This window comes from Dreissena polymorpha, chromosome 9 (assembly GCF_020536995.1).
Source record: "Dreissena polymorpha isolate Duluth1 chromosome 9, UMN_Dpol_1.0, whole genome shotgun sequence".
In the NCBI taxonomy this organism is placed as follows: domain Eukaryota; kingdom Metazoa; phylum Mollusca; class Bivalvia; order Myida; family Dreissenidae; genus Dreissena; species Dreissena polymorpha.
The window spans coordinates 5,203,388-5,217,038 of record NC_068363.1 but is presented as its reverse complement, the minus strand read 5'-3'; the positions used below and the strand labels follow the sequence as shown (position 1 = coordinate 5,217,038).

The following is a 13,651-nucleotide window of genomic DNA, read 5'->3' as shown; positions in this document are numbered from 1 at the left end:
TTAGATGCTGGATTTTGGAAATGAATAGAACAGAACTTGATGCAATGTTTCACACTGAGTGCATTCATATGCAGGCTAGACGATCTATATGAGCGTATAGAGATGGAGTCTCAAGCTGACAAGATTACCCCCCTTGTCACCAACCCTGGCAGGGTCATGGTCACCACATCCAGGCTCTACTTCCAACCCTTCAACAACGTAGAGACTGTAAGGGATGGCTTGTCATTGAAAATAAAAACATTGAAAACATTGAAAATAAGGATGACAATTATTGAATTTAAATTCCAAGTATTTAGTGAAAAACTATTGTATTCCATCATTATTATGCGTTCATTAATGAGAAAACACTCCAACAATTTATCAGTGTTGATGTAGATCTATTAATAATTGTTGTTCTATTTAAAGAATGGTGACCTCATTTGTTTACATTCACAACATCATATGATGCTTAAGTGTTGTTGTCATTCATTTCTTTTGTTTACACTTGGTATGAAGACTGAAAATTGCGTTAATTATGGGATAAATAGAAGACCAGGCCTGCCGTCAAGGTTTTCTTAGCCCTGCTAAATAATTTGTCTGATATAAAAAGGTTTAGCACGTTCAGCAGTTTAGTTCTGACCCCTATTTTTGTCAGCAACATTTTGATTCATTTTATTTGGGATAACGTTGAAACATGAATGTTTGGGGTGCATTTATTGAAGTACTGAGCTTTTGTACAAATCTCAATGCCAAAACCCTGTTTTCAAAGGTTGCTTGCATTTGGGTGAATTTTCTTTATTGAATGATATGTTTCTCAGTTTTTACAACTTATCATTATGTGTTTTCAATGTAGGCCACATTGATACGTGTTAAGTTGAAAGAAATTGGACAGATAATCAAGAGACGATTCCTACTGAAGCAAATAGTGAGTACACAAACTTTGATTGTATAAAACCAAATCATGTAACTGAATGTATAAAACCCCATATCATATAACACTTATAACTGATTGAATAAAACCCCATATCATGTAACAACTGTAACTGATTGTATAAAACCCCATATCATGTAACACATGTAACTGATTGTATAAAACCCCATATCATGTAACACATGAAACTGATTGTATAAAACCCCATATCATGTAACACATGTAACTAATTGTATAAAACCCCATATCATATAACACATGTAACTGATTGTATAAAACCCCATATCATGTAACAACTGTAATTGATTGTATAAAACGCCATATCATGTAACAACTGTAATTGATTGTATAAAACCCCATATCATGTAACAGAGGTAACTGATTGTATAAAACCCCATATCATGTAACAACTGTAATTGATTGTATAAAACGCCATATCATGTAACAACTGTAATTGATTGTATAAAACCCCATATCATGTAACTGATTGTATAAAACCCCATATCATATAACACTTGTAACTGATTGTATAAAACCCCATATAATGTAACATATGCATGGGTGAAAGTGTTCCGTATTATAACGGAATTTCCATATTTTTTGGCTATTCAGAGGTCTTTTTCGTAAATGATGTCAATCCGATGAGATTTTGTTGGGGGGGGGGGGGCGGGGGAGGCCATGTGTCCAGCAATGCCGACAAACAAAATAAACAAAATACGCTCGATTTCAGACGTGATAAATTGGTTTCCCACTGTTCTGTTAACCCATATCTAATTATAGATTCGATGCGGCCATTGCTTCTCTATTAGTCTATCCCCCTGGGCGTATTGCTCTTTCATTTTCTCGTGAATCGTTCTATCCCTGTGGGCACTATTCGCCTGAAATAACATGTCTCCCGCAAGACCCTCCGCGCGTGCAGAAGGCAGCATGGCGTCACCTCATTAGAATATTGCGAAATCTGACGATAATTTACGATTCCTTTGTTAATGAAATGGTTTACCGCACGGAATAACTCGAAGTTAATCGGGAATCTGACTCGGTTTCCAAAAAAGCGTTTTGATTGGTTTACGTAAATCTGTCAACCAATGGAAATCGACGTTATGAAACAGTCTTATCTCTCAAAAAAATATGGCGGACAAGTCAAAATAACTTTACTTCCGAAACCAAAACAGCACGATCAAATCATGTATTTGCTTCCGGGGTTTGACACAAAAGAACTTGAAAGTGATGTGATAAATAAATGGCGATGGGAATGGCTCCATGAAAGAGACTGTCGTGGAGAGAAATGGGGAGATTGGTTTAACAAACAAACAAAAAATCATTCCGGGTAGCGCATATGATATTGTGATATCTGTTTCTAAACGATCAAGTACTATTCAAATGGGAAAAAGGCGTTCAAGTCTCACATCGAGGACGTTACGCATGTGAATAATTACCGGACGTGTAAATCAAATCATTAGTAAATAACTAGATATAAAAACAAATTACTTAAAAATACAAGACAGAAAATGTATTGCTATAACATGTTCATTGATCTATATTATACTGTAAATATTTGTATATAGTTGAGAAAGTTTAGTGTTATCTTAAAGATTTTGCCTATCACATTTGATCTACATGAAATGTTTAAGAAATAGATGGTGATATATTCTAGCCAAACTAACTGTTTTTTCTGTTTTAAATCACTTAAAAATACAGGTGTTTTTAAGCTTAAGAGAAGTGATTTCTTTGTTTCAAATAAGCTAAAATGCAGGAGCGTCCGGGGGCCGGAGGCCCCCTGGACCCCTAGCCAGGGCACTTGCCCTGGACCCACCGGGGGCCCTATCGGCCCCCAGATTTTATTTTCAGTATTTTGGGAATAATCTTCTTTCACCCATGCATATGTAATTGATTGTATAATCTGTAACATATGCAATTGATTGTATACAGCCCTATTTCATGTAACATATGTAATTGATTGTTTAAAATCCCATATCATGTAACATTTGTAATTGATTGTATAAAACCCCATATCTGTAACATATGCAATTGATTGTATACAGCCCTATTTCATGTAACATATGTAATTGATTGTTTAAAACCCCATATCATGTAACATTTGTAATTGAGTGTATAAAACCCCATATCATGTAACATGTGTAATTGATTGTATAGAACCACATATCTGAACCATATGTAATTGATTGCATAAAGCCCCATATCATGGAACATATGTAATTGATTGTATAAAACCTAATATCTTGTAACATATGACAGTCATATTTTTTAATATCTGTGAAATGTATAACACAATAATAGAACAATACACATACACACTATTTTTATTTGTTATTAGATTTTATAGGTATGGATCTCTATAAAACTCCCAGTCATATGTTAAAAAAACAATTCAGATAAAAAGTAAAATTAAATAAATGCTGATTAAAAACCTACTTTGTTTTATTTAAAATTGTTAGTTGATAATCAAACTTGATATTTAAACATAAAGCAATGCTTTTTGCAAACATAATAAAGAATAATCATTTGATCTCTAGAAATTTTATAATTAACTATTTACTTGGATTTCAATACTGATATGCAGTGCAGATGCTCTCATATCAACTTGAGTCACTCATTTTCTGGACCATTGTTGGGTTTGGAGACTATTTGTGGTGACTCCATTGCAGGGTTTGGAGATTATCTGTGGTGATTCTACAGCCCAACCCCACCTGTACCTGGCCTTTAAAACCCAGGCAGAGAGGGACGCACTATATGACACAGTCATCAAACAAGAAGGTGAGATTACATTTAATGTTGTCTGTTGGTTTGGATTATTTGATGTTGTTAACACTATATTCAGTCATATAATGGTGGTAAGTTAACCAATTTGCTGGGTGTCTGAGCAAGGTTTGTCAATCTAAGTGTTTTACCTGTGCTTATTCAAGTCACTGAGGTCGCAGTGGTGAAGTGTATATGTTGTCCGCCTAGTGATCGGGAGGTCACAAGTTCGATCCCCACTGTGGGAGCCAGGGCTCAACATTAACCTAACAACCAACTTGCTTGCCCTGAACGTAAAGCCACTTGCCAAAACATGAAATATCACATTAACTGTGAACCTCATATTTTTATATAAAAATCAAAATGATACACCTCAACACTTTTTTAATTTTTGCACATTTCACAAAATGATTACAGCAATTAAAGTCTAATTAAAGTCTTAATTTAATGCTCTTTGTTCTTTTTTGCCGTTGCTTGGGCGGACAACTAGATTATAAAATAACTTGCCCGGACCCAACTTTTACTTGCCAGGGGCAATAGGACAACTGTTAATGTTGAGCCCTGGGAGCGTTTTTAAGATTTCCTCCATAGACACCAAGTTTTAGTTCTAGTCCCAGGAAACAGACTCAAGAACGTTTCAAATAAGCCTAAGGCTTTCCATGCAATCAAGCTAAAATAAATAGGTTTTAACAAATTCCAGTCAGTGACAACTGCCGTGCTCCATAAGAGTAAGGAGGATAGCTGTAGAATATATTTAATGACAAGTGCTTTGTGCATGGGTTGGGACTGAACTCATAAACTTCCAATAGTCAATCCTGAAATGGGTTGGAACTGAACTCGTGAACCCCAATGATTATTTTTTTGGTGGGTTTGGATTGAAATCATAAACCCTCAATGATCAATCCTAGGTTGGGTTGCGTCTGAACTCATAAATGGCCCAATTATCACACCTGTGCTCTTCTTACAGTGCCCATGATTTGACCAAGTTACTTTTGTATTATACAGGTAGGGCTCATGATACAATGCTATTTGCATGATTCATATTTATGTATTTTTATGCCCCCGTTAGGGTGGCATATAGCAGTTGAACTGTCAGTCCGTCTGTCTATGTGTCTGTCCAAAAACTTTAACATTGGCCATTACTTTTGCAATATTGAAGATAGCAACTTGATAATTGGCATGCATGTGTATCTCATGAAGCTGCACATTTTTAGGGTTGAAAGGTTAAGGTCATCCTTCAAGGTCAAAGTTCAAAAAACAAAATCCAAGGGAAGTAACAAGCTTTAAAGGAAGATAATTTCTATTTTATATCATTTGTCAGGAACAGATCATTTTCACAAGGGAAGTATTTTTTTTTAAAGGATATAATAAAAAAAAATTAAGGTTAAGGTCATCCTTAAATGTCAAAAATAAAAAAAATACAATCCAAGGAAAGTAATAAGCTATAAAAGGGAGATAATTTCTAAACCTGCCAAATGATATATTGAAATTTTATTTCAAAGCGGCGCAATAGGGGACATTGTGTTTCTGACAAACACATTCTCTTAAGATTTAAATAAATGGTAAATAAAAATCCATAACCTTTTGTTAGAATTGTTTTCAATGGTCAATATTTCAATTCTTATGCCCCCCCACCCACTATAGTGGGGGACATATTGTTTTTGCCCTGTCTGTCTGTTGGTCTGTTTGCTCCAGCTTTAACATTTGCAATAACTTTTTCAATATTCAAGATAGCAACTTGATATTTGGCATGCATGTGTATCTCATGGAGCTGCACATTTTGAGTGGTGAAAGGTGAAGGTGAAGGTCATCCTTCAAGGTCAGAGGTCAAATATATGTGGCCAAAATCGCTCATTTTATGAATACTTTTGCAATATTGAAGATAGCAACTTGATATTTGGCATGCATGTGTATCTCATAGAGCCGCACATTTTGAGTGGTGATAGGTCAACGTCAAGGTCATCCTTCAAGGTCAGAGGTCAAATGTATGTGGCCAAAATCGCTCATTTTATGAATACTTTGGCAATATTGAAGATACCAACTTGATATTTGGCATGCATGTGTATCTCATAGAGCTGCACATTTTGAGTGGTGAAAGGTCAAGGTCATCCTTCAAGGTAAGAGGTCAAGTATATGTGGCCAAAATCGCTTATTTTATGAATACTTTGGCAATATTGAAGATACCAACTTGATATTTGGCATGCATGTGTATCTCATAGAGCCTCACATTTTGAGTGGTGAAAGGTCAAGGTCATCCTTCAAGGTCAAGGTCGTCCTTCAAGATCAAAGGTAAAAAAAATAATATTTCTAAGCGGCGTTCTCATGTAGCTGCACATTTTGAGTGGTGAAAGTTCAAGGTCAAGGTCATCCTTCAAGGTCAAGGTCAAAGGTCAATTTTTTTTAATTCAATGCGGCGTTCTCATGAAGCTGCACATTTTGAGTGGTGGAAGTTCAAGGTCAAGGTCATCCTTCAAGGTCAAGGTCATCCTTTAAGGTCAAAGGTCAATTTTTAAATATTTTTTTCAAAGCGGCGTTCTCATAAGGCAGCACATTTTGAGTGGTGGAAGTTCAAGGCAGAAGGGGACATAGTGTTTCCGACAAACATATTTCTTGTTTTTATGGTGATGGGGTTGACAATATTGATGATCTATTTATAGGGGATGTATGTGATAGCTAATTACTGTGTACTTTAATATCGTGAAAGGGTTACATAATATGTCTACTAAATGTAATAACTTCTGTAACTGATATTTTGTATTTTTTCAGTACATTAAACAAATCATACTTAAAACATTATTTCTATGGTCATAAACAGATCAGACAGTTCAGGACTAACTGTTGGCTTTTATTTCCTGTCAAGTATTATGCGTCTTGTCTGTAACAGCAGTCAGTGACATGATTATGGCATCTGGGGAAATAAGAAATCACATTTGTCCAGTCTATTTAACCCATTTATGCCTAGCGTCTAGAAAAAAGGCCTTGGCAAACAGTGTTGACCCAGATGTCAGGGTCTGCACTGTTTGCTTAAAGGAATTTCTGTAAGAAATATTCTAAATATAGAAATAAATATACTAGACATCCCTAATTTTGGAAATAAATTGATCCAATTTACAAGGATGGGAGAGTCCACTTGGCATAAATGGGTTAAATAACACATTTTGATGAACTTTCAGAAGTACAGCTCACCCAATCAGACCAGCAGGATATGACCTTGAAGTGGCAGAATGGGGTCATCTCAAACTTCGACTACCTTATGTTCCTTAACAGGTATTTGGTGAGGGGGGGGGGGGGGGGGGGGCTTGAATTATCTGAAGTATCAGAATTATCTATTATTATTAGCTGATGGGAAATAAAACAATCCACATGATATTATTGTTATAAAAGGTTTTCTTAAGTCAGCTGGAAAGATATTGTTCTGACATTTCATTTTAGAGTTGAAATGTTGTCTGTTGTTTTGGTGAAGTACATTATTGAATTTTCAGCCGCATGTGGTTTTGTAGAAAAAAATAGATTGATAAGTTGCAGAGTGACCACCAGAGTGACAATATCACATTTTTACCAGTATTAAAATATAATTATTTTGCATCTTTCAAAAAACGTTTTCTTTAAGACTTTTGAACTATGAGAAAACTGCATGGGTCAAAATAAATCTTAAGTGACAAGAGATTTCAGATGTATTTTTTATGTCATATGTTTAACCTATTCAACATGATGATAAATAATGCCAATATATGCATTATTTTTGCTAAATAATATTTTTGAAATTTTATAGTGTGTGTTTTCAGATGTTCATGAATGTGTACATAGTACACTATTTAGAAAGGAAGAGGGGATATAGACTGACATGATTTTATTAGAAAAAAGCTGTGTTGTTATATTTATACCAATTAAATATTCTTTGAAAAGCATATAATAAAAGTAAAATGATTAATGATGAATCAGCCATCTCAGATTTTGATCCACAATTGACATGCATTAGTGGAGCTGTAAGTTATTGTCTCAACATTTTAAAGAGTATAAATCAATAGGAGAGACAGTCCGTCACTAAAACGTTTCTGTCAGAATTTGATTGTTTTCATTGCATGAATGAATCCTTCCATTTGCCTACTTGTCATGGTGATTTATTTTGTGTATCGCTTGAAATCACCCAGAAAATGGACATCTTAGTCATTTACATCTTGTGGTATAAGATCATGTTATTCACTGAAGTAAAAGAAATTGAAAAGTCAAGATATATAGAGGTTATTTTTTTGCTTTTGATGTATGATGAATCTTTTTTTTAACCCCAAAAATGACATAAAAAAAAATTCCAACACTGTGTTTTATAAGTTCTTCCTTTTTTCGATTTTATTATGCATGGTTTGAAGAAGGCAGGTGTCAAAAGTAATATCTGTTTGTCTGTATGAGTGCATAAATGTCTGTCTGTCAAGGAATTCCTTTATGCCTTATATAAATGGATTTTAAGATAACTGAGCACAAATGTAAACCATAATAACCTGTTGTGTCGCGTTCGATATCCATCTCTTCCTCAAGGTCAAGGTCACACGAAGAGGTCTTACTTTAATGTTTGTTTTTCTAACAAGGGTTTGTAAATATTCTTTGTGTCAAGGAAAGTAATTTCAACTGATTTATCACTGTTGTAAATGAAAATATGTTTTTTCACCTGAGCACATGTGTAATTTGTTTTTCATATATGTAAAAAAACTTAAAAAATCTTCACTGAAAACACAAGGCCCAGAGGTTTCTTTATAAGACTTACACTAGTATATTAAATAACATTTATATATAAAATCATATTCTCTAAAGAAACAAGGGTTAGGGATTTAATATATGATGTTTCTTTTTGCGCCTTTTAAATTCTGTACCTTACTAGAAAGCATATAAAGAATTATCTGCTTTGGCTATACATTATGGGTAAAAAAATAATTTTTGCCCCATTAACATGGTTTATGAGTGGAATAACAGTACTTTAGTTCTGTTATCGGTCTATCACCAGGGTATTAACCCATGTGGGTTTATAACTTAGTATTGCAATGAAAAAAGACTGTTCCTGGTAAAAACACTGAGGAAGCACACATTTTTTAATGTGATAAGGCTAATCATTTGTGGCAATAACAATTGGATTTTTTTTACTCTCTTTACCTTCGAAATCATAAAGTACTTCTCACTTCTGTCCTGCAGAATCTTTCTTGAATAAAAATTGAATTTTAAGTTATTTTCATCATAAAAATTGAACCAATATATGTATCCCGAAAAAGCAACTTTTTGGAAAAACCCAATAATCTGATGGTACAAATAAACATGACCCATTTCTAATCCTTTCAAAATCACACACCGTATCAACCGTTATTATTTAAAGGAAGCTATCATTGGTTGATATAATGGACCAGCGTTGTTTGTACCGGGGTGATAAGTGGGTTTTTCTTTACTCGTGCTTTTCCAGGATCAGTCTATTACATGAGAGTCATAAGCATTATAAATCCTGGGTATAAATCAAGACTTGTATTTTTATGCCCCGGGTAGAGTGGCATAAAGCAGTTGCACTGTCTGTTCGTCTGTCTGTTTCCGGCGATCTGTTTTCCACAAGTTTTTATGCAAAGCTAAAAGATATTGAGCTGATTTTTGGTAAGTGAGTCAACCTAGATGACCTTTTACAGATGAAGTGTAAAATTCGTTCTATTCTGTTGATTTTTGACAAAGACACAACCCTTGGACTGATTAAAAATTTTGCTAAGGGAAGCAATATGCTTTAAAGGGAGATTATTTTTATTTATCATTTGGCAGGTACAAGGTCTATTTTTGACAAGGGAAGTAATATTTTTTTAAGGGATATATTCCAAGGTAGGAGCTGCTATTAATAGAAAGTAAAAGCGTGGAGATTTAAGACCAAATTGGACATAGATTTGTTCGCGATAACAACCATTTACCAGAGTTTTTTCACACCAAATTTCAGACATAGAGCTAATTTTTGGTATATTAGTCGACATACATGCCCTACAGATGAAGAGTGAAATTCGTTCTGGTCCATTGATGTTTGGCTTAGTTATGTCATACATGCCACCGGGATGGTCCAAGAAATGTGCCTTGTACTTCAATATAAGAATTGTTTTTTGGAAGTTTTTTACACAATGCTTTTAGATATTGAGCTTATTTTTGATATGTGAGTCTACCTACATGACCTACAAATGAAGTGTGAAATACCTTTACGGTCCATTGATTTTTGGCAAAGTTATGGGCCTTGGACATAGAAAATATCAGTATTATAACTTTTTTTTTCAGTTATTTTTAAGCAAACTTTCATATATTAAGCTGATTTTGGTATTTGAGTCTACCAACATGACTTACAGATGATGTGTGACTTTTTTTGTATGCTCCCCGAAATAAAATTTTGGCGGAGCATATAGTTGCCAGTTTGTCCTCAAATTTGCTTAATATAGAAATGTGTTTTTCCTTTCAATTCGACGTAAAGTGGGTCATGTGTGTTCAACGAATCCGCATCTCTTCTTATTTGATACTTGCATATTTTGTTGTTTGCATTTTAGCGTTTGTAGCCCAAGTAGTATCGTTTGATTTTCATTATACAAATAAAAATGTGGGTAAAATAAAGAACACTTATGCAAATGATATTAATTTTGTACAAAATTTAAGTTGAATGTTTAATATAATCAGTACATTTATTCAATAGCAAATTAACTAAATATAATGATCTTAAATACTGATAGTTACGTATGTTAACGTATCATAGCGCACAAATTTTAAGCAATTACACAAATACTAAATTTAACGGTTTTATTTAGTAAAATTTTCATTTGATGTGTAATTATTTAATCATTTAATAATTTGCTTTTTTAAATAAAACTTTCATCGGACGGTAATGGTGGAATCATTGGACGTAAATTATCATAATGATATTAATTTTTGATAAACAAAACGACGTTAACTCGTCAAGATTTTAACTACAAATGCAATTCTTGATAAAATTGTTACTTATACACACAGTATTTTCGCGAGCAATCAGTGTTGGATATTGGTAAACAAAACATGAAAATAAGCCGTCCAATGTCTCAAATGTTTTTTATCGTGAGTTCAATAAACGTGTCAATTACGTCTTCGCTACTAGCTCCCACTCACAGCAGTTCGCAAGTTAAATTTTAGCGAGTCCAAAAACAATAGTGTCAGTTATCAAAACGTACCCCTTATTTTTTATCACAAAGGTATTGATTAATTGCTTTATTACTTTGATTGTTGACACATTATTTATTACCGTCGATGGTGCGGTATGTTGTTCCAACTAGTCACAAGCGCAAAGTGGCAGTACGAATTATTCCATGAAACAAACATAATCAAATATTTTTTCCAGGTTAAGCTTTTCTCGAAAATTTAACTGGTTAACTGGTCATTTTGGTTGGTTAACCGGTTAACCTCTTGCATCCCTAGTTTTCTCTAAAGCAGCTGCTGTGGGACTTAAAGCCCGTTAAGGGGTATTGTGTTTCACAAACGCAGCTCTTGTTTTCATTGTTTAAGGTAAAAACCAAAAATTGTGTTCTTGTGTAACAATGCCCAAGAATTGTCAAATGTTCTGTCATTGTTTAAGTGCCGCAGACAGAAGCTTTTTTGACCTGACCCAGTATCCAGTGATGCCTTGGGTGATACAGGACTTCTCCAGCCCAACACTTGGTGAGTGGGGCTTAAATAGATACACTTCAATTGTCTCACTTCTCCAGTCCAACACTTGGTGAGTGGGGCTTAAATACAGAGGGCCAGATAAGATGTGTATTTGAGTAAAATACACATGAAAAAACAGAAAATACGCATGACTTAAAATTTTCTTGATTAAAAAAACTCCTGGCTAAATTCGGATTACGCATCATGTGCAATTTCAATGCGTATTAGCTGTTTATACATGCATATAATACATGTAAACATGACTGGTTCCCGTCATTCTGTCCACACCGGTAAAAACGTAGTGACATGACCATCTATGTATAGAATGTGGTTCCCGACCAAATTTACTCCTCAGTCAGAATGGTATCATTTCATTTTGGTCCATGATAAAGGCCAATGTTGACACAACGAGTTCCCCGCTGCATTGTTGAGAATCGATATACGCTTGTGGTGAAAACATTTGACATCACATTTGATAAAACAAGAATCGCCCAACTTCAAGCATTTAATGTTTGCTATCAGTTCATCTCTTGTGAAAAACCTTTTTCCTTCAAGCACTTTTTAAATGGCAGCCGAAATACACATATAATAAACAAGTTGTGTGGACCAAGCTTAGAAGATTTTGATCATGGCTGTACAGTGTGTGCTAAAAAGTGGCTTGCCAAATCAAGACGGAAAAAGCGATTAATGGCTGCTTATAAGCCAAGGGCAAAAAAACCCAGAACAACTGTTAAATACATTGTGTAAAACAAAAGTGATTGCTCTATTGTGTACAAGACTCTTGTTATAGCGAGTTAACACTACATGTACAATTTATTATTAATTGTGATCCTTTGAACATTAATACTCCTTAAAATTATTGGATTTTGATTTTTCCTCATCAATTAAAAATTTCATTAGTGAAAAACCACTTGGCTGAAAAAATTATCTGGGGCTCTGAATAAATAGATACACTTCAATTGTCTCACTTCTCCAGCACAACACTTGGTGAGTGGGGGGTTAATAGGTACACTTGCATTGTCTCACTTTTCCGGTCCAACACTTGGTGAGTGGGGCTTAAATAGATACAATTGAATTGTCTCACTTCTCAAGCCCAACACTTGGTGAGTGGGGGTTAATAGGTACACTTGAATTGTCTCATATCTCCAGCCCAAGACTTGGTAGATGGGGGTAAATAGACACACTTGAATTGTCTCACTTCTCAAACCCAACACTTGATGAGTGGCGGGTACATAGATACACTTGAATTGTCTCACTTCTTCAGCCAAACACTTGGTGAGTGGCGGGTAAATAGATACACTTTAATTGTCTCATTTCCAGCCCAACACTTGGTGAGTGGGGGGGGGGGGGGGTAAATAGATACACTTGAATTGTCTCATTTCCAGCCAAACACTTGGTGAGTGAGGAGTAAATAGATACACTTGAATTGTCTCACTTCTCCAGCCAAACACTTGGTGAGTGGAGGGTAAATAGATACACTTTAATTGTCTCATTTCCAGCCCAATACTTGGTGAGTGGGGGGTAAATAGATACACTTTAATTGTCTCATTTCCAGCCAAACACTTGGTGAGTGGCGGGTAAATAGATACACTTTAATTGTCTCATTTCCAGCCAAACACTTGGTGAGTGGAAGGTGAATAGATACACTTGAATTGTCTCACTTCTCCAGCCAAACACTTGGTGAGTGGAGGGTAAATAGATACACTTTAATTGTCTCATTTCCAGCCCAACACTTGGTGAGTGGGGGGTTAATAGATACACTTTAATTGTCTCATTTCCAGCCAAACACTTAGTGAGTGGCGGGTAAATAGATACTTTAATTGTCTCATTTCCAGCCAAACACTTGGTGAGTGGCGGGTAAATAGACACATTTTAATTGTCTCACTTTTCCAGCCCAACACTTGGTGAGTGGGGGGGGGGGGGTACATAAATACGCTTAAATTGTCTCACTTCTCTAGTCCAACACTTGGTGAGTGGCGGGTAAATAGACGCACTTTAATTGTCTCATTTCCAGCCACTGGTGAGTGGCGGGTAAATAGATACACTTTAATTGTCTCATTTCCAGCCCAACACTTGGTGAGTGGGGGGGGGGGGGGGGGGGGTAAATAGATACACTTGAATTGTCTCATTTCCAGCCAAACACTTGGTGAGTGAGGAGTAAATAGATACACTTGAATTGTCTCACTTCTCCAGCCAAACACTTGGTGAGTGGAGGGTAAATAGATACACTTTAATTGTCTCATTTCCAGCCCAATACTTGGTGAGTGGGGGGTAAATAGATACACTTTAATTGTCTCATTTCCAGCCAAACACTTGGTG

At 35.3% G+C, this 13,651-nt stretch overlaps 1 protein-coding gene across 3 annotated transcripts in view; it reads left to right on the top strand.

Moving 5' to 3' along the window:
* LOC127845562 (protein FAN-like) overlaps positions 1-13,651 on the top strand; it is a 68,504-nt gene that overhangs the window by 14,623 nt on the left and 40,230 nt on the right. For all 3 annotated transcript variants that reach the window (XM_052376580.1, XM_052376579.1, XM_052376581.1), the window contains 5 exons: positions 75-207; positions 833-904; positions 3,577-3,685; positions 6,841-6,934; positions 11,262-11,344. In XM_052376580.1, the coding sequence (XP_052232540.1) occupies positions 75-207; positions 833-904; positions 3,577-3,685; positions 6,841-6,934; positions 11,262-11,344 (491 nt within the window). The remainder of the gene's footprint in view (positions 1-74; positions 208-832; positions 905-3,576; positions 3,686-6,840; positions 6,935-11,261; positions 11,345-13,651) is intronic.